The sequence below is a fragment of the Candoia aspera genome, chromosome 1, assembly GCF_035149785.1.
Source record: "Candoia aspera isolate rCanAsp1 chromosome 1, rCanAsp1.hap2, whole genome shotgun sequence".
Taxonomy (NCBI): Eukaryota; Metazoa; Chordata; class Lepidosauria; order Squamata; family Boidae; genus Candoia; species Candoia aspera.
This window is the reverse complement of record NC_086153.1, coordinates 87,702,616-87,723,885: the sequence shown is the minus strand read 5'-3', so window position 1 is coordinate 87,723,885 and position 21,270 is coordinate 87,702,616. Positions and strand designations below refer to the sequence as shown.

The window sequence follows — 21,270 nt, the reverse complement described above, 5'->3', positions numbered from 1 at the left end:
AAGGAAGAGGGGCCGACCAAGGGCAAGGTGGATGGATGATATTCTAGAGGTGACGGACTCGTCCCTGGGGGAGCTGGGGGTGTTGACAACTGACAGGAAGCTCTGGCGTGGACTGGTCCATGAAGTCACGAAGAGTCAGAAGCGACTAAACGAATAAAGAACAATTCAAGTTGTTGGTCATCACCTTTAAAGCCCTACCTGGCATTGGTTCAGGTTACCTGAGGGACCGCCTCACCCCCATTACGTCAACCTGTCCCACCCGGTCAGGCAGAGAAGGCATGTTATGGAACCTGTCCATGAAAGATTGTCAATTGGCAGGGTCCAGGAAGAGGATCTTCTCTGCTGTGGCCCCCTCCCTGTGGACCACCTTACCCCCAAATGTTAGGCAGGTCCCCACTCTCCCAGCCTTCCAAAAGGGAGTGAAAACCTGGCTTTGCCACTTCACTTGGGGTGGGAGGGGGGATAGTCAATCATGGGGGTGGCTGGCACCATGATGTGGCCCTGAAGAATTTTATTGAGATTGGTTGGTTGTCCATCTTGGATTTTATATTTTATATTTATATTTTTATGATGTACTTGTTATGGTTTTAATCTCTTGTTATTTTAATTGACTTGTAAACCGCCCAGAGTTGCTTGGAGAGATGGACAGTGAAGAAATGTGAGAAATAAATAAATAAATACTGGCCTTGTGTAACAGCATTTTCCACAAAGCCAAAATGAGCAGCCAGCTGGCATTGTCTGCTATACTGAAGCACAGTTGGTTAGAAAAGCAAGACATAAATTCTTGGGATTTTTTTAAATGTGTATGTGCTAAGTACTTTTCTCAAAAGGACTTCAGTTTTTCTACAATTTTAATTCTAAAATGCACTTTTCATAACAGCCAGTTTATAAACTGTGATTCATCTGCCCTAATGTTATTAACTAGACACACACTTTTTCTCAGATTAAGCAAAAAAGAAAAAAAAGTTATTTCCTTGTCTCCCCGCCCCCAACCCCAGTGTGGCATTTCTTTAGCTTCTGTTAATAGTACATGACAATTCTCGTAAACAACTGTTATGTTCCAGGCATCCAAAAAAGGAAGAAAAAAGCTGGTTCTATCGACAGAGATGCTTTGCTGGCCAAGTCTTCAGACTGCCTGAAATGGTAGAAACTTTTGTCACAAACGACCCAGCTTGCTTGCAGTTTAGATAAATGAGAAACACATACACATTGGTTTTTTGATGGAGAAAGCACCTGTTATTTCCAGGTTTTTGCGTATCTTACCTGCTCTAAATGTAAAAGGTATCTTTAAAAAAAAATTAAACTGATACTTTAAAAAACTTTAATTAAAAGTAAGCAGCTGAAAGTTAGTTACAGTAAAATCATGTTTACATACCATTCAAGCACAAACTCTCGCTCTAGCAACCAAGGACACACTGCCAAGCCAGTAAGCCCCAGGGAATCTCTAATCCAACCTTAAACCAAGGACATTTCCCATTAAGTCTCAGAATACATTTCCAAAAATAGGAAGATTCAATTATTGGCGGTGTGGGAGAACTCAGATTTGCCATCTATTTTTTTGTTTTCCTATAAAACCCAGTAGTTAAATCACTTATTCCCATGTTAAAAGACAGGAATTACTTGCTATGTGCAAGAGTAAATGATTCAACCAAAGCAAATTTTGCAAAGGTGGCTGAATCAACAGCGTTCAAGGTTCCAAATCTAAAAAATGCAAATCAGTTTTATCTGCTCTATTATTTTTTCCAGTATATTTGGCTATTCTCAATATGTTGTATTAATACATGCACACTGTCCCATTTTCTGCATTAAAAAAAACAAAAAAAACTAGCCTTCCTGAGGCCTCCAAGTGGGAGTAATGCTCAGGAAAGAAGGTTGGCAACATAAAATATCCACAATGAAACTTTCAGCCTTCAAATGTTATTTTAAATCTGCATCCTAGCCTTTCCCTATCTATAACCATCAATTTTAATAAGATGATTCTATACAGATACTATCTAAGAAATTCATATGAAATCTCAGCGAGTTTAGTTTTACTACTATTAAATTCACCACTGTTTGGATACATTTAATTTTTTATATCTAATATTAATGACTAGTATTTTGCTATTAAAACTGAACAAGCAATACAACAAAATAGTAATTTGCAAGTTTGTCATACTTTGTTCGCAATCAGATCAAAGTTAAATGCAAGAGGAAGCATTACCATTTTTAACAGACTACAAATAACCAAATTTTAAACAAACCAATACAATTTTAAGAATCTTTAAAAATCTGATAAACAAATGTGTTTAGCTATCATTTTAAGACAAAGATCATACAAAAGACATAATTTACAAAGAGAATAGCACACATTAACAGCAAACATATAAACAAGAAAAAACAAAAATTTAAATTGGAATACCAGAGCATAAATATTATTACAAAAACTGAAATGATTTCTAAAAATTAGCAGTTTAAGGTTAAATGATAAACTGTTACTTGCATGATAACATGGGAGCATCGCTAGAAGTCCTTTCAAAAATGTAAGTTTATTTTGAAATTTATTTTAATAATTAACTGCAAAAATGAAATGGAGACAATACCTGATTCATGACATCCTTCTTGCCATACAAATTATTATTCCTTCAGTGTTTAGTTGAACACCTTGATCCAGCAACAAACAATAACATGTGTCTCTTATTTAATTCTCTTAGTTCAGGAATTCTAGGCATAAATTATATATGCAACCAAACATCTATTTGTTCCCACTGCTTTCAACTGCAGTGAAAATACATAGAAATGCATATAAATACATTTTCTGATGTAACAAACTACGCTGAAATAACGATTTTATGCACAATCCAAGGTGGGTTATGGGATTATGGTGCTTAGGTTCTTTGGAAGTACAAAGTTATAGTTCATTAATTTCTAAATAAAGTGCATTTTGATTAACCAAAATAATACGTTGAAGTAATTCACAATCAGAGATCCTAAATTATTTACCAATACATCATCCTAAAATGAATGAGTAGTTGGTGACATCTACAGGAATTTCTGAAAGTTAACTCATACTATCGTGTTACTTAGAAATCAGGTAGGTCATGGCCCCCTTCCATCTCAGAAAATCTGAAATAGATTATTTCATCCAAGTTCTTCGGTTTCTTCTGAGAAAAGATCTGCCAAATCAGCTACAGTTAACACAGAGGCCTCCGACTGTTTCATGGAAGAATTAGAGTGACTTTGGAAACAAAACAGAAAAGAGGAAGAGAACAAATCAAGATGACTGGGAAACAGAGTGTACACTCATAGCTTTGCACTAAAGATTTTATAATGATCATTGAGGAAAAGGCAGTTTCCCAAGGACAACACTTTATTTCAAAGGAGTATAAAATCATGGCTGATCATTTTAAATATTTTCCAAGATGATTTACAATGGCATTTATGTTTGAAATGGTAAGCTGCTTTCCAATCATGTTTTATTTTATTCTTTTAAGTAAAATGATTCACATAATTAGAAATTGCGTAATAAACTGCTACCACTTTACATGCAAAAATTGTGATAGATGATGATAGATCTCTTGTTCAACCAAAGAGAATAAAAAAGTGGAGATTTGATTCCAACATGTTATGTAAGCCATACAAGCTGGTCAGTAACCAAATACAATTCCTTCGTATTTTAAAAGCAGACTTAGAAAAATTGATTTGTGAATGGTCAAAAAGATGTCCTATTCACCATAAACAAATAACCAATGAACCTGCAATTATTTATATAGACTTCCTACGCATGCAACCTTGTATGCTTCTTGGGATTTGGCTACTAAAAGTAGACAACTGATTTACCAGGGAATTTTTTTTTTTTTTTTGGCCTAGAAAGTAAGCCTCCAAGATCAACTTTAGGAACTGGCTCAGTTCCAGTAGCCTGATGAAGAGTTCAAAATACAAAGGTGATTCGTAGGGACTTTCCCAAAACATTAGATAAAGCGAAGTCCAGTTGTTCTTATTTGCTATATTGGTCTGAGACATTTTCACTTGAGGTTCATTATGCTTCAGTTTCTTCCTGCAGCAAGAATATTCACTGCAATTTGAAAACACTTGCAACTGAGAGTTCTTAGATAATGTCTCTCCCTTTTTACATCATAATGCTGATTTCTGATTTCTAATATCATACTTCTATATATGTCTACTCAGAATAACTTCTGTTTAATCCCATGGAACTTATTGCTATATATGTGTTTACAGAGTTGCAGTGTACATGATTTTACATATTGGGTAGGTCACCTACACATTTGAATAATAATTTGATTATCAGCTTTTACTTACCTCCTTTCCACAGTTTTCATCATTGTCTGCATACGTTCTTCTATTGTTGCTTTAATCAAGAATCTATGAACGATGGTGGGCCTGCATTTTGAAACCAGGACATTTAGTAAGCTTATTATACTTCATTTCTCAGAAGTAATTTTTACTGTGCTCAATGGGCCTTAATTACTAGTAGGGTAGCCTAGAGTCTTAATCCTTTTAATTAATAGTTTCAATAATCATGTAATAAGTATTGTAAGAACAAGCTAGTATAGCTGATATTTTAAAATAAAAATCAAATTAACTATAATTTCAGTAATATAGCCATATTTATAATATAGTTTTAGAAAAAACATATACAGGAAACAATCATTATATAAAAGGCAAAGTCTGTTTAAAAAAGAAAAGCACTAGACATATTTTCAATCTGTTTTGTTCCATTAATTAACAAATTAACAAACCACAGCCAATTGTATCTGCTAACTGGAATAGAACCAAGACAGTATTTTTCTAGGTCAACCAAGAATATCTCTTCCCTTCACATTTCATGGGGCAGTAATACCATAAGCACAAAAAGTGCAAATTAAATATATTTATTTCAGATAAGATGATGTTCTAAATCAGACCTCCATAGCTTAAATGTCCTCCAAATGTGTGGACATTAATTCCCAGAATTCCCCAGAAAACATGGCCATTGCTGCGAATGCCAGAAGGTAAAAATCACTGCATCTGAAGGGTACCTAGACTGGTAAATGCTGTTTTAACCTTAGATATCCTCCAGTAGGATACATTCATGTTAATGTTAAACTATTTAGGGGCAAGACAGATGGAATCCAGAAACTGCAACTGGTTTAAGGTAAAGGATCACATAATATCTATTCTGAAAGATCTGTACTGGCTGCCAGTTGCTCACTAAGAACAATTTAAAGTGTAAAGTTCAACACCAGGAATCTTAACTTTAAATGGTTTAGGGGCCTGACTGTCTGATGGACTACCTTTCCCACTATGAATCTGACTGTCCACTTACATCAACAACAGAGATACCCCACTACCAAAAGCTTGGCTATCTGGTATGTAGGGGACAGATTTATGGGAAAATCTTTGAATGTTAAAGATGTCAATGTAATGTGGAATTATATACCAAAGCTTTGGAATTTGACTATTAGGAATTGTGGTTGTATTGAGCATAGGGGGTGGCAAAAAGAATTATATAAAGAATTTGGAGAAGTGATGTTATTTCATAAGTCAAGGTTGTTGTAAATGTGTGATCTATCTGTTTTGGAAAAGGCAATATTTTCTACTAATCAAAGGATGTAGCAATATGTGTTACTATGGCAGAGATTCTGTGATATCTTACAAGAGTATCACACTATTACAGTAGTGAATTCATTGATAAACCAATGACTATTGATAAGTATAAAATACAAAGATATAAAATATAAAATATATTATTTTCCTTCTTGGTTTGTATTTTTAGTTTTGTACTTTTAATTTTTTAAGATTAAATATTGTTTTATTACAAAAAATAAAAATATTAAAAATGTAGTGGAACTATTGTAATTAAAATACTTAAATTACATTTAAAAAAAAATGTAGGGGACAGTCTTGTTCCATATGTCACCTGGGTTACAGAATGTTTTCCCCAGGAAGATGCATTTGCCTCTATTCTCTCAATCTTTAGAAAATGACAATGTTTTACCTGATTTGCATGGTATTGATTTTACCATCATATTTTATTTTATTTTTGTTAGCTGCACTGTATACTTACATGAGCAAAAAGGCAGGGAATAAATGTAATAATTTAAGTAGTAAGTAAAAAATGCCCACACTGTTCAAAATAGAGCCAGTTTGGTCTAGTGGTTAAGGTGCTGGGCTAGAAACCAGGGGACTGTGAGTTCCAGTCCCGTCTTAGGCATGAAAGCCGGCTGGGTGACCTTGGGCCAGTCACTCTCTCTCAGCCCAGCTCACCTCAGGGTTGCTGTTGTGGGGAAAATAGGGGGAGGAAGGAGTATTTGGTATTTTCGCCACCTTGAGTTATTTATAAAAAAATAATTACTGCAGGATAAAGATAGATAGACAGACAGACAGACAGACAGTACAGTACTGAGTTTCAGAAGTCTCCACTCTGAAGTCACAGCACTTTAGTGCTTTCTTTTCCTTACATTCTCTGATTCTACTTTAAACTCATCTGAGTCACTATCTTAAATCCTAAACTGGCTCTTGTTCCTTTTTTGCCCACCACTGGTGTTAAAATCTCATGTCTAAAAAGTTTTGCCCACAGAGTATGTAACTGATTGGTGTGATATCCTTGTTGTGATTACGGTGTGGGTACATAAATTCATAGGGGTAACTGTCAACCATTGATTGATAATCCTAACCCTAACTCATTGGGAGGGGGAAAAGCACAAGTCAGCCAGAATAAGTGGGTGTAATCGATCGGTGCATGAAACTCACTGGTGGGCAAAAAGGAATGAGAACCTCTAAACCTTGAAGAAGCTGGGGTTAGATTACATGAGCCAGATGGATTTTAGAACATACTTAGTTTGCCCAATGCGATGCACTCTGCCAATGGCCTGTAACTCATGAGCTGGATTCAATATGGGCTCAACCAGCAGTACCTGAGTTGCTTCAATTATGTTTAGACCATTAGAACCAGTATGGAGAGGCAAAAGCAGTATGTTGATCTTGGGATCATATTTAAATGCAGAGAGGTTTTCCTGGAAGATAAAAATATTACCATCACAGTGAAGGATATTATGGTGGGGGGAACAAATATAAATTCACCACTTTTTAGTATACTAAATAAATGTAACAGGAATCCTAACGCCTTTACACATACCAAACAACCAAATGTGATGTGCAAAAATCACATGGGCTCCTTTTTATCCCTGACTAATAAACCATTCCCATGATACTCTGGATAAATTACCCTCCTCTTTTGAATTAACCAGCTTAAGCAATTCATCAGCTGCATTAACTGCAATAAGTTTCCATTTAAATGGAATTTGAGATTGGTTTCAGTTTGCCTAAGGTTATCCAAAATTAACTTCATCCAAACAAAAAAAAAAAAAGCAGGCTTATACTTTATTCCATGGTAGAGCTAAAGCTGGTCCCCAGAGTTTGCAGACTATTAACTATATTGATTTTTAGTAAAATGCATACTCTGCTTTTCTCCGAAGTAAAATTATACAAATACAAATAATTCAGTTGCAATAAAAATACTGTTAATCCTTGTTTTGAAGATAAACAGGAAGATAAATGGGATAAGAGATGATAGGAAGCCACTGTGTACTATACCTCAATCAAGTATAGGGAAGGGTGCCCAGCATCAGCTATCCCTCTGATGATCATAGTGAATGTCAGCCCTTTGAGGTTGTCCAGATCAGGAAACAAGACTCCACAAAATGTCTAGAGCTACACTTTATTGAGATAAGCTATATAAACAGAATCCTGCAAGTCTGATGGTGTTTTCTTTTCCCTCCCTCTTATAACCCAGGGAGTCAGGGAGGAGACAGCCTGCATTTCTCCTTTCCCGGGGCTCAAGGAATGTTTCTGGGCTTTTTGTTTTTATAATGGCTTTTGCATATTTTCCCCAAAGTCATCTCCATGGCTCCCCACAGTCCATGTGCCTGATAGTGAGGCAGTAGAATGGATACAGTTCCAGGCAGAAAGGACTATAGCCTTGCCACAGCCTTTTTTTCTCTAATGACCTCAAGAATTAAAGTTACTAGATGTTATTAAAGGCTGCTCAGCTGTGTCCATGCACAGCTTGTAAGAATAACATGCAGTTAAGACAGGAACACTGTATTCCTACCATGAAAATTACTTCCTGATTGATATGAAGAAGGCACCCACACCATGGACTAATCTACCAGGAACACATGACCCAGAAATTTATGTAAACTCTCTTGACTTCTTGCTCCTTCTAATTCCTTTTGTATCAAAGCTGCAACTAATGCAACTATGAAAGAGTCCATTACTGAGATGAGCAAAGCAGGAAGATGAATGAGCAAAAAATCCCCTTCACACCATGGCACAAGCCTGAAAACACAACAAAAACATTTTTTTTTTTGTTCCCAGATACTTCCAAAGTGGAGGGCAGATGTCTCCTTCACATCAAATCTTATCTTTCTCAATAAGTATTCTAAGTTACTTCCACCATTTGGTATAAAACAAATGGTCACATAAATGTGTTATACCAAAGCCAACAAACTGAAACAATGGGGTTAGGGTAACCCATAAGTGATTAGTTCCTAATGAGGCCAAGATTTTTTTGATGTCAAAATGGAATTGAGGAAAAACAAGCTGCTGTAAAATGTTTCTTCCAAAACCTTTCTTCCGAAGACAACCAGGACATCAATCTCGCAATGCAAGAATTGGAAGATAACTACATATCTGCCCTACAGAGCATTCACTGTTGAGGTTGTCTTGGTAGAATGAGCCATATCCCCAGTTGGTTCCGGTAGCTTCTGAAGATTGCAAGCCAAAAACATCCAAGCTTTAAGCCAATATGGCAGGGTAAAACTGTACACTTTAGAACTACAGAATTATTTATCTGTGATTCTGTACAGATGCCAAAAGCAGCTAGCTGTACAGAATCATAGATCCAAGTGGAAGACTGCAGGAATGGACCTTCTAAGATCTGATCTGGAATGACAAGCAGAAAGACTGGAGCACCTTTTGATAATCGTAGAATCATCAAAAAACATGGCCAGCACTGAGGAACAATTACAAATCTATCTGTTATCTCTGATTTGATCTTCTTGAGGACTCATAAGAAATGTGCACTGATTTCTAGAGAATAATAACAGAATCTTGAAAAGGGCCATTTAGGCTGCTGAATCCAAATTAAAGCAACCCTGATGGACTGCTATCTAGCCTTTGTTTGAAGACATCCAATGAAGAGAAGCCCACATCACTGGGTAGTTGATTTCATTATCAAATTGCTCCTATTATTAAGAAGACTTTTCTAAAAGTGAAATGAGCTTTTTGAGTATTTGAAGAGTGCAATAATATCCACTTTCAATCTTCTCAAAGCTAAACAAAACAAAACAGAATACAACCCATATTCCTCTATTCACAGGACCTAGTTTCCCTTTTCTGAATCTGTTTCAGTTTCTCTTAATTGTTCTTTAAGTATGGTACCCAGAAATGGATACAGGATTTCTGGTAAGGTCTGACCAAAGCAGAATAAAATAGAATGATCAATTATTGTGATTTGGAAATTATAGTTATTGTAATTCAACCTCAAAATGCATTTGCATTTTTGTAGTAAACAAAGAAGTAATCGAGGTAAGAATAAGCAAAACAATCAAGAAGTGTGACAGGCCTCATAAAGAAACATTTACCAAGGAAATAGATCATCACTATTTTGAGCAAAGATAGGAAAATGGCTGGAAAGAATGGGAAGCTAGATAGCATAAAATCTGACTCACTTATTCCCTACCATCTTAGGTTATGGGGGCATTAAATCCTTAGATATATGCCTCTTTTGCCTCAAACTGGAATTAACTGATGGCTGATGTTAAAGTTGCACTGATTCTTATTCTTCAACCTACTTATTTATGTTTTCTGTTTTGTTTTTATTTTTTAATTTACAGTACTATGGTTACTTTGAGAGCCAGTCTGGTGTAGTGGTTAAGGCACTGGGCTAGAAACCGGGAGATCATGAGTTCTAGTCCTGCCTTGGTCACAAAGCCAGGTGGGTGACCCTGGGTCAGTCACTCTCTCTCAGCCCTAGGAAAGAAGCAATGGCAAGCCACTTCTGAAAAATCTTGCCAAGAAAACTGCAGGGACTTGTCCAGGAAGTCTCCAAGAATCAGACATGACTGAACAGATTAAAAAAAAACAACCTATGGTTACTTTAGAAATTAAATTAATTTCATCAGTTCACATATTTATTTATTTATTTTTCAAATTTATATAGCCACCCATCTCGCAAACAAGCATCCTTACTATATTAGTTTTAAGAGGAAAGAAAAAAGAAAGTACAAATAATGATAATGCAATCAATACCTGAAATTTGTGAATTCCATTGATTTGAGCAAAGTCCATGTTGTTATCATGCAAAGCTTTTGCAATGATATCAAGCACATCTTGCCACTGCAAAATATAAGAGGAAGTTATTTACATACTACAAATAATATGGATACTTGTAACAGATACAGAAGCTTTCTTGTTTATTGTTTCCAATATCAAAAATAGGTAGTAGTACAGCCAAATACACAATTGTCAATGTTGACTAATTTTAGCTTCAATCAATTCTCATTTCATTTATCAATACTCAAGAATCCAGTTGCATAACACATTCACAAAATGGTTATTTATAATTTTAAAATGTTAGAAATACCGTTGAGAAAACTAGAGATTTTGCCCCTGGATCTTTGAACTGAATTTTCTTTAAAGTTCTAACCACAGCTTCCACTTTAGTTGAGTGGCTTCCCTTTCAACAGAAAGAAAATAAAAATTAGTTTTCATTTATATAGTACAGATCATGTTAAAACAACACAGTAACATTATGTGTTATTTGTTTTACAACATTATCTATTTATAGCATATCAATTCATGTACACCAGAAAACTCTTCAAAAATGTATGTAATACACAGGCATATGATCTGAGATGCTTTGTGTGGCTATAAAGATATTATGAAACTGTACCCATGAACATGATCCAGCCAACTAATATGTCCAGTTGCTTTGGGGATGCCAGAGTTAAGCACTAGAATAACTTACTGAATTACAAAAATTCTTAAATTTCACCCTATATTTTAAAGAAATGACTAACATTTGGAAGGTCAGAGAATTGTCTCTGGGTAACAGATACTTTTTGACAAAAATGTTGTGGAAAGGACTAATTCCACAAAACCTACTTCTAAATAAAGAAAACGTAAAATTTTCCTAATGAATAACTAGGATAAATAATAATAATTTGCATCAATTAAAAAAAAAGGGTAGCCATCTACCTTCACAGGTATATCATCCTCCTGGTTTGCAGTCTCTGCTGTGAAGACATAGGAGATTTCTTTATGTGAAGTTGTTTGCCTGCAGATGGCACACTTGATTGAACTTCTGCGGGTGCCAACGCTATATTGTTCTATAATAATAGCTATGCAGTCATTGCAGAAACAATGTCCACATGTCAACACTGCCCACTAGATGGAGAAAAATAAGAGTAAGAGTTTATTTGTAGCTCACATAGACAAACATGAAAACTAGAAAGGAACTACTCAGTTGTTTTAAAAAGGTAAAAAGATGCATACATATTAGATTTTTAAATTAACCAGCCAGCCTGAACACGTGGTCAGGTGCCTAATAACAGAATTCTCACTCAAATTTAAGCACGTTAAAAATAGTAAAAGCTTGCAAATAACTGAGATACAAGTCCTGGATTTCTTTGATTGCTTCATGGTGTTTATTGTTGACTATGGTCACATAAAATGATGGTGGAGCAAATAACAGGGTAGCATGTGCCATACACATAAACATCAAAACAAACACAAAATCAAACCTCCGAGGCAGGATTTTTCAGTTTCAAGGGCAAGGTGGACACTCATTTCTGAATGATGAGAAGTCCCAAAATTTTTAACTCCCAGGACAAAAAACAACTTTGCTTTCATTTCATAATTTACTAAAATACAACCCATGCATTTACTGTACTAGTCTTCCTTTCCTATCATATGAGAAATCAGAAGAGCTAATTATGCAGGTTTGCATATATAGTAACTGCTTATGTTGTCATGAGCTTTTAATATTAAAAAAAAAGACAAAAACTATAGACAACCCTGAAATTCTATAGATACCTAGAAAATCTGCTCAGCTGCCTGGTGTTTCAGGTACTACTATACACTTCAATAGTTATTTTCAGAGTTTTAAGAGCTAAACCTTTAAGTATAAATATATTTCTATATGTAAATTATAATACCTGAGATCTTCTGAGAAGCAAAATTGCGTACACACTCTACATTTGGCAGCTATATGGTCCAACAGAATAGTTTTTTTTAATGAATACAGAATTATAACCATATAGGTATGTTTCAAAAGACAACAGATTTATAAGCAGAGTTTTGAGTCTGTGCACAAGCAAATTTTGGATAAAGAAAATTATTTCAAGTATGCCAATAATGAACTAAACTATGTACAGAAAAAGCCATGGTGGGGAATTTTACCTGCTTTCCCAGCTGCCGTGCACAAATTGGGCAGGGCTCCGGATTAATTCCTCCAGTTGTTTTATCTTGAGACTATGCAAACATTAAAAAGCAGTTTTACTGGGAGAGTAAAAATCAATTATGTACTTAATTGCTTAAAATAATTATCTAAGTAATTTGATGTTAACACTCTTCATTTTTAATAAATCAAATATATTCTAATTTCTTAATATTCAAATATGACATAATACTCAGAAAAATGAAAGAATAGGCATGGATCAAAAAAGCCATAAACAGAACTAGAAAAAGTGTTATGCAAAGTGATAGGATACATTTTATAGTAGACTACAGTTGGAAAGTATTTTGCAGTACGAACAATACAGTGACTAATGTTACCTGAGAGCCAGTATGATGAACTTATGGATGTGTTTCAGAGCTAATATGAGAGGTGATTTAAAGAAAATGAAACCTGTATCTCTCTGCGTTCAGTCAAAACCTGTTTTTAAATTAACTCTTAATCCAAGTGTCTATGGGGTAAATACTAATGGCATTAATTAATTTAAATGGAACCGCGTATCTCGTCTCTGGCCACCCAGTGCAGTCAAGCACAATGGATGCGCTCCAGGTCCTGTCACTTAAACCATGCCATCTTGTGGGACCCTGGAAGTGTGTCTACTGTGTTGCAATACTTGCCCTCTTGAACAATGTGCCCCTAGAGAATTCTGTAGCTCCCACCCTTATTTATTTAGTACGTTGTTAAGGGGGACAATTGGGGACACAGTGATTGTGGAGCTCCTGTCCTAACAGCCAGGAACCACGCTGAGACAAGGAACAGGTCTCTAGTGTTTTATTGCTGCTATATAACAGGAAAATCCTAACAAACTGAAGAAGCGTGGGAAAAACCCAGACATACAAACCCCAAAGGTTAAGGCAGGCCCGATCTGTGTCTCTTGGAATGGCTACCCAATTCCTCAGTGCTACGCATGCGCTTTACAGTCTGGATGGGAGCCCCCTGCTCGCCATCCTTACTCATGACAGCTCCCTTTTGCTATGGCTGGTTCATAGTTGGTGTTCTGTTCTTCTGGTCGATTGTGTTCTTTCTTATATGTATTGTTTTTATTTGTAAGCCACCCAGAGTTACAAAGGAGTCAGATGGCCTTGAAATTTGATAAAATAAATAAAAATTCAAATATGTATATATTTTCTTAGAATCAGGACTTTACAACTCAATTGTAATATACAATTATATATTATTAAATATGGTTAAAATAGCTATGGGTTATTTTAGATTTGTTTCTCTAGTTAGCAAGATAAAATTTACAGACAGGTAACACATTAAGCCTTAAACTAGATAGCAGCTCTGGATAGGCAATGCAAACCTGAAACAAACCCTAGTAGCAGCTATTATAGAGGCAAGCTGGAATTAGCTGGCATGATCCTAGTGAATTCACAACTGTAAGCAATGCTTTTTGTGTTGTTTAAATACAGTCAACAGACACTATCAAGTCATTCAAATCCTATGAAATAGGTCTCAGGGGAAAATCCTATCTTCAAAATACTAAATATAATTTCTCCTACCCTGATGCCTTCCCACTCTATTGGTCTTCAGTTTATGGCCAAAAACTGTACAGGCTCACAATTAGTGAATATAAAACCCAAGCATCTGGACAACATTGACTAGGGAAGGATGTTCCAATGGATTAGGCAATAGCATAATGTAAGCTCAGGAAAATTCAATCTTACCTTTTCTAAATTAGTGAGGTAGAGTAGCTGGCCTAGTTTCTTCTGGAGCTGTGATTTGGCAACTGCTTTGTCATTCAAAAGTTTCACTCGATTTTGTTCCACCTGGAAACCAAGTTTATTTTCATAAAACTCTTATTACACTGTGGAAAGACTTTGTAGCATATACCATCTTCTCTTAGCATTATTGCTAATTAACAGAGATCTATTCTGTTTAAAACTATTCTGTCCTTCAACCCCCATCATTTGCAGCAATCAGGAAGTTCAGGTGAAGAGCAGAGTGTATGATAAACATGAGATGAGGTGTTTTGATTATCCTACTTGGTGCTCCTCTTGATTTAGTTTAAAACTGGATTATTTTAATTTTAAATTGCTTTATGGTGTTTTTATTGTAAACAATTTTGAAGACCTATCAAGGCTGAAGAGCAACCTATCTGCTATATTCAAACAAATCTGAGGTACATAACTTCTAACACTATAACACAAAAGAGGTGCTACAAAAAATTAAGAAACAGTTCAAAAAGGTTCTTTTTAGTTTCAGTTTACAGCCCTCAATGACTGCTAATCTTTAGGGCTCTGCAATATTTTGAACCAGAACATCACTACATTTTAACTCCAACTGAAGCAATCTTTCAAAGCTAAGTAGCAACTTGTGCCAAGGCCCTCATTATTGAATAAGGTCAGCCCCAACTCAGTGCTTTATGAACTGATCCACCACGGCTTACCAAGCAGTATTCCAGCTTTTCAAGTATAAAGAAATGTCACCTCATGTGGCTCAATTATGTGAAGAACAGGGTGATTGGGTTTTGGCTCCTCTGGATGACGCATTCTAAGACGTTCAGTGGCCATGGCAAGTTCATCAATGGCAGAAACATGGTCTCTCAAGACCATCCAGTATTCATGAAGCAACTGAAAGGGTAATTATTTTAATCAGGAAAAGAACTCTAGGTTGTGGTAAACAAAACATATATCAGCATTTGTGCAGATTCTAAAATAACATTGGCATAAAACATAATGAAAACGATAGCCTAGGTTTCCCCCTTTGTATCTACATGTGTTATACAATAACCAATTCCATCTCTACAGAACACAGGGAAAACAGTCAAACTATGCAAAAATCTCTATCAGTAATCAATATATTCACCTGTATGCATGTGTGCACGTGCATATATACACACATACACAGACACATATATCTCCTTAACGCACAAGGACACACACATTATTACAACCCTGGAACAAGCTAGAGAAGTAATCCGAACAATTATGTCCCATTTGTAAATATGAATTGGAGACAAGACGCATCTTGCTCAAGGATATTTAGCACATAACTCACAGTATTAGTTACTGAGCTATATGGATCACTGAATATTCCATAATGAAACAGACATAGCTGAAAAAATGCCATGTAATTCTTAATTTTGGGTATTGATACTGGAAGAAAATTATATACATATGATACAGTTTAGTTGATGTCTTAATTTTAAATGATGCTGTTACATTATGTAGGAATTAAGGATATAAATCACTCTTAAATAATATACAGCATGTGTCATGAAAACTAAACAGATATTTGTACATATGTCATGGATACATTTGTACACAGATTTGGCAATTAGCCTCCTATGTATTTTTAAACAACCAGAAATGAAGAAATGGTAATTTGTTCCCTACTTTTAGTCCTGATTAGTGCCAGCAGTTTCAAGCTCCTTGCAACAACCCCCCACTCCAAACAACTATTTTTCACTGGATAAAGCAAGTGAAGCATGAGCAGTAAGACTACTAAAAAATGTCAAGTTTATATAAACACTCAGCCCTGCCTTATATCCCTGCTATTAACACATTACTCTAGATGCTCAGACTTATTCTGTTTGGAATACCTACTCTCAGATAAGAACCCATCTATCTCTCTAAATGTGGTAAAGTTTTTTCCTACTGTCTACAAAATCTGGCAGGCTCTGATGAATTAACACCTGATTAAGTACTTGTATTTCACAAGATATACAACGACCTGCTATTTCATTACTTTTTTGTTATATTACAAGTGTTTTTAGTTTTTTGCAATGGTCTATGACTATAATAAAGTTAATCTGAATCTAGATCTTGTGACTTGCAGCTTACTTACAGTGGTATATTTTCATTAGATCTTAAACATTTACTTGTGCTAAGTATTAGCAGACTGCATTTGTTGTATTAAACACACATATACAGCACAAAAGAAAAACTGTTAACAGCAGTTATGAGGTTATGACTCGCTAGTACTAATTCCACACATTTCTATGCTTAATACAAATATATTTGTGTTGATATATGCAAATATATTATTTAAATTTAATAAATTTAATATGAATTTATATTAAAATATGATTATAGACTAGGAATATATAAAATGGTTTTTAAAAAGGTTTAAAAGTTATATTTGCTGTATTTTTGAGTGTGTGAGTGTATGTGCCTTTGAGTCAGCACTGACTCCTGGCGACTGCCTGGAACTAGGCCTTGTAGTTTCCTTGACAAGATTTTTGGAAATGGTTTGTTATTGTCTTTTTCCTAGAACTGAGAAAGAGGGACTGTCCCAAAGTCACCCAGCTGGTTTGGTGCCTAACTGGACTAGAACACCTGGTCTACTGGTTTCTAGGCTGGTGCCTTAACCAGTACCCCAAACTGGCTCTCTTTTTCAATATATTTGGATGATGATATATATTCATATCATCACCCTATTCTTTACTGAATGAATTGGGTTTTTTGTTGAAATGCCTGATATATTGACATTATACCTATTCTTTGTATTTACTACCACTGCTATTCTAATTTGTTTGAACTGCTTCAGGTTATCCTCCAGTTGCCCGTATGCCTGGTACCAAGTAACTATTATTGTTACTAAGCTTTCTCTGAGATTTCTTCTTCTTGGTATACCTTATATTCCTTCTTCCATGCTTCAAAAAGTTCCAAAAAGATGTTGCCTTCTTCAATTGCCTTGGAATCTATCCTATGAGCTTTGGCAAAAGACAATACCGCTTTCAAGGATCGCTCAGTTTCACTTGCTGCCCAGAGACCTCTGCTGGTGGTAGGCAAACGATCATCAACCAGGCCTTCTTCGTCTTCTATCATTTCTTCAAAGATCGCCATCTGGCCTTTTACACTTCAATGGGAAAACATTAGAGCTGTCACCATATCTGAAGATTCCATACATCTTAATAGAAGCACAGAGATTGGGCAAAATGAAACACACCTTCATAACTGAAGAGAGATGCTACAAGGGCATGAGGATATAGGACGTGATCTCATGGTCTCAAAAAACTAATCCACCACCAAACCCAAGTAGCATTCCTCCTTGAAAGAGCACAGTGACAGAGAGCAACTCATTTAAGCAAGATTAATGCTGGATGAAGGACACTATAAAGTCCCTAAAAAAAAAAGAAGAATGCATCCTTTTTTGCAGCACTAAAATTCAGAAAGTACCCAGAACTTTAGGGATTTTATTGATCAGTAACTGCTTTTTGGTGTGAAAAAAATTTGCTTTTGTCATTAAGCACAAAGAAAAAAAAGAAAGCAGTAAGCACTTACGTGTGGGAGAATAGTTTTGATTCATATTCTGTGAACAGTTCGTCAGCTCTGCAAAAGACACAGCTGGAACACAAATTTTACAAAGAGAAGATCAGTAAACAAAGTTACTCCCTAAGTAAGGAAGCATGCTTAATCAACAGAAGTATATGAAACTAATTCTCTTTAGGTTATTAATGAGAATATGACCAAGAAAAGAACGCTTTTCTATATAAATAAATCAAATAAGATCAAAATGTATATATTGTGCCAAGTGTACATCAGTTATGTATCATGTTAATTAATCAATTAATTAAATTTATACACTACCAATTTCATTCCACTCGCGACAGCTTACAGCAATTAAAACATTCACAATATACACACCACCATAAACGATAAGACATCCACAATGAATACAAACACTAAAATGTTTGTGGTAATTAACACTGAAGAATTCATGATACAGTATAACAAGCAGAATTTTCAAAAAGCTGTAAAACAATAATACTGATCACACAATCTCGTGACAATTTCACCACAACCTGCAGAAGAAATGCTGAGGAAATCTCTGTAGTTTGGCCCCCTGCAAATGTTTTTTACACCTACTTGTTGAGCGGCAATCTTACAGGCCGCAGATGGCAGATAGTGGCAGCCTCGATAACCTTTCTGGAAGGAGGCCCTTCCAAATTTTTCACAGCCTCTCTCACTTGCTTCTGCAGTTTCTTCACTTCTTCCATTTGAGTTGTCAGCAAATACTGCAGTCCTCTGCAGTCACGGAACCTAGGAAGAGATAAACGGGTATTCAAAGACTTGGAACTTTATTTTGGAACTGATCTACTCACTCACGTATCTGAAATGGATGGGTCTTAGTCTCATTCTGGGATTGCCAATGTGGTGCCATAAAACATACAGATCCACTTAATATTGCATACGTTTATTGCAAATGTTCATGACTTTTCCCCTAAACAACATTATAACTGCAATGAAGAAGTTGGACTTAAGCAGCATTTTATTACTGAATTTTTCCTCTAGCCATCATGTAATCAGAACCTTTTGCTAATTAAATGTTGCATGTAGCTATAATAATAAATGAACCAATACCTAAGTCTTTCTTAATTTCAGAGGTTATGGAAGTAATTCTTAATAAAAACGCTCTCTGTTTTATAAACAATAAACATACATCTTGCTTGGCCAGCTTTTTAAAAACTCAGTTTGCACAGTAGAAATGCAGTATCTCTGAGGATATACTGTTGTGTTGTCTTAGAGTAGACAAGCAGGTATTGAGACAGTAAATTATTAATCAGGTGACAAGTCCAAAGGAGAATAAAAAGACAAGGACAGACAAAATTCAACATCCAAACACAGCAGCACAGGATATTCACAGACAAGAGCTGAGTTTTTGCTAAGTTATTCTCAGCACTGTTCAAAGGGAGTAAACGCAATTAAATAAGCCACACTGAGCTTCCATACGGCGCACAGCTGAGACTCATGAAACAGTAGCTTCAGAGTCTGCTCTCCCTAGCACTAAAATGCCTTTTGGATGGCCTCTCAGATCTCCAAAGTTCAGCTCTCTGATTAAACACTTCTGTCTAGGACGAAGTGACTGAGTCTGAACTATTGTAGTGGGTACAGGCAATGGGTCCTGTGACCCTCTGGGTTGCTAAAGTCAGAGGGACCACTGGCTCCAGGACTGCTGAAACTTCCAGCAACAGGACTGCCACCAGTTAATGCTTCTGGCTCTACTTCCTCCCCAACCTCTTCATCTGAAGACACATCCACCAGAGAAGCCATTACAGTTGTGGCAGGTATTGCACATCCTGCCACAACCAAACACAGCAACTGCTATGTCAGTAAGTAAGCCCTTCTTCAGAGCAGCCATGTTCACAGCATCAGATGTAAAATGTGCCTATGGTCCTAAGATGTTGGGTACTTTGGGATTTATGGTCTCATAAACAACTCAAAAATCCAGATCTCAAAGTAGCAAAAGAGCATGTGGTATAAACTGTCTACATATCATTCCAATCATCAATTTTTCACAAAGATCGACAGCTGTCTTTCTAAATAGCACATAGCCTGTGAAACAATGCAAGTATACCAAGCAAATGCAGTTTCAAAGAAAGAATTTAAAATGTGCTTTTATATAACAGTTTTAGCTCAATAAAAGATTACTTGTCAGTGATTGCTCAAAATTCTTTCCAAAAGATCTACCATTCCACTTATCATTGAAAAATTATTCTTTAACAATAGCACAGAGTGAAGTGATGAATGGTTAAGCAACCAAGGTGATGAATGAAGGCAGTAGCTCTATGACAAAACAAAAAAAGCTACTAGTACAATGTGCACCTGCACCCTAGGGCAATTTGATGGACAAAACATGATTCTTATAACAAAAGAATCTAAAGAATTTTTAAATGAATGTAATAGGAAGCAAAAATGTAATTCTCAAGAATAGGAATGTGCAAAATGTTCCACACTCAAAATGGCTACAGAAAGTATTTCAAGCTTGAAACAAAATACCTGTTCTATGAGAAATTTGTTTTAAACTCAGAAACAAAACACACTGCTCAGAACAAAAGTTTGCTTTGTGGCTTATGATTTTTTTTTTTAAAATCCAGCCTAGCTAGCAAAACAAGATTATCCCTAGTGCTGTTACCTTTGAACAGACAGCATGTGAGAACAGTAACTTCAGTTACTACATGGCTCCTTTGCGGCACACTGTGCACTAATAAGTAAGTTACTTAAAAGTCTCTGCTATGGAAATTTAGAATCCATATGAGTAATTTTGTCTTCTTTCTTTTGCAGGCAAATAGCTTGCAAAAGAAAACAGGTAAATAAAGATAAAAAAATCAAGCTTATAAGCACTTTGCTTCACACACATATTGTTCATATTGCTGAAACTGTCAGTTGCAAATAGTTATTTATTTATTTTAAATATTATGCTGATGGTTTGGGTTGGATTACCATGTGTTGATACATTTGCACTCTGTGCAGTTCTTGATGAACTTCAATGAGCATGTAAATTCAAGTTTTGCTGGTTTGCACAGCCTGGGGTAGTAGTTCCCCCCCCTGCTATACAGGTAGTCCTTGTTTAGGGACTGCCTCGTTTAGCGACCATTTGCAGTTATCACAGTGATGAAAGAGTAATTTTACAACCAATCCTCGTATTTATGATCTTTGCATGTCTGTAAAGCAAAGGAAAGCTGAAGTAAGATCATAAGCACAGTCGCAGTTTCACTTAGTGACCACTTTGCTTAATTACCAAATTGCCAGTCCCAACGGTGATCGCTAAGCAAGGACTACCTGTAATATTCATGTTATTTATGCAACAATACAGCAGATCATTTCTGCAATTAGAATGGAGAGAACTAAGTTCAACTAAGAGCAATATACAAGTTTATTTTTGTTAGATTTGTGCCTGAGAGGCAAGCGAGCTGCAAAACATAAACAAACACAATTAATCAAAATTGAACATACAATTATCTTCTATGGAAACAATATAACTCCTCTTGAAAATGCTTTTAATAGTTTCAAAAACAGTTTTTGAATCATACCAGTGGACAATTT

At 35.7% G+C, this 21,270-nt stretch overlaps 1 protein-coding gene across 3 annotated transcripts in view; it reads right to left on the bottom strand.

The window, feature by feature from the left end:
* Positions 1 to 1,304: 1,304 nt before the first annotated feature.
* The window catches only part of SHPRH (SNF2 histone linker PHD RING helicase), a 54,918-nt gene continuing 34,952 nt past the window's right edge, over positions 1,305 to 21,270 (bottom strand). For 2 of the 3 annotated variants that reach the window (XM_063308983.1, XM_063308996.1), the window contains exons 18-29: positions 18,313 to 18,486; positions 17,728 to 17,790; positions 17,077 to 17,302; positions 14,929 to 15,072; positions 14,167 to 14,268; positions 12,445 to 12,516; positions 11,242 to 11,430; positions 10,628 to 10,720; positions 10,294 to 10,380; positions 6,817 to 6,995; positions 4,300 to 4,380; positions 1,305 to 3,217 (exon numbers count right to left, since the gene is read on the bottom strand). In XM_063308983.1, the coding sequence (XP_063165053.1) occupies positions 3,121 to 3,217; positions 4,300 to 4,380; positions 6,817 to 6,995; positions 10,294 to 10,380; positions 10,628 to 10,720; positions 11,242 to 11,430; positions 12,445 to 12,516; positions 14,167 to 14,268; positions 14,929 to 15,072; positions 17,077 to 17,302; positions 17,728 to 17,790; positions 18,313 to 18,486 (1,507 nt within the window). In that variant the 3' untranslated portion in view covers positions 1,305 to 3,120. The remainder of the gene's footprint in view (positions 3,218 to 4,299; positions 4,381 to 6,816; positions 6,996 to 10,293; positions 10,381 to 10,627; positions 10,721 to 11,241; positions 11,431 to 12,444; positions 12,517 to 14,166; positions 14,269 to 14,928; positions 15,073 to 17,076; positions 17,303 to 17,727; positions 17,791 to 18,312; positions 18,487 to 21,270) is intronic. The other variant, XR_010068341.1, reaches the window with a different exon arrangement.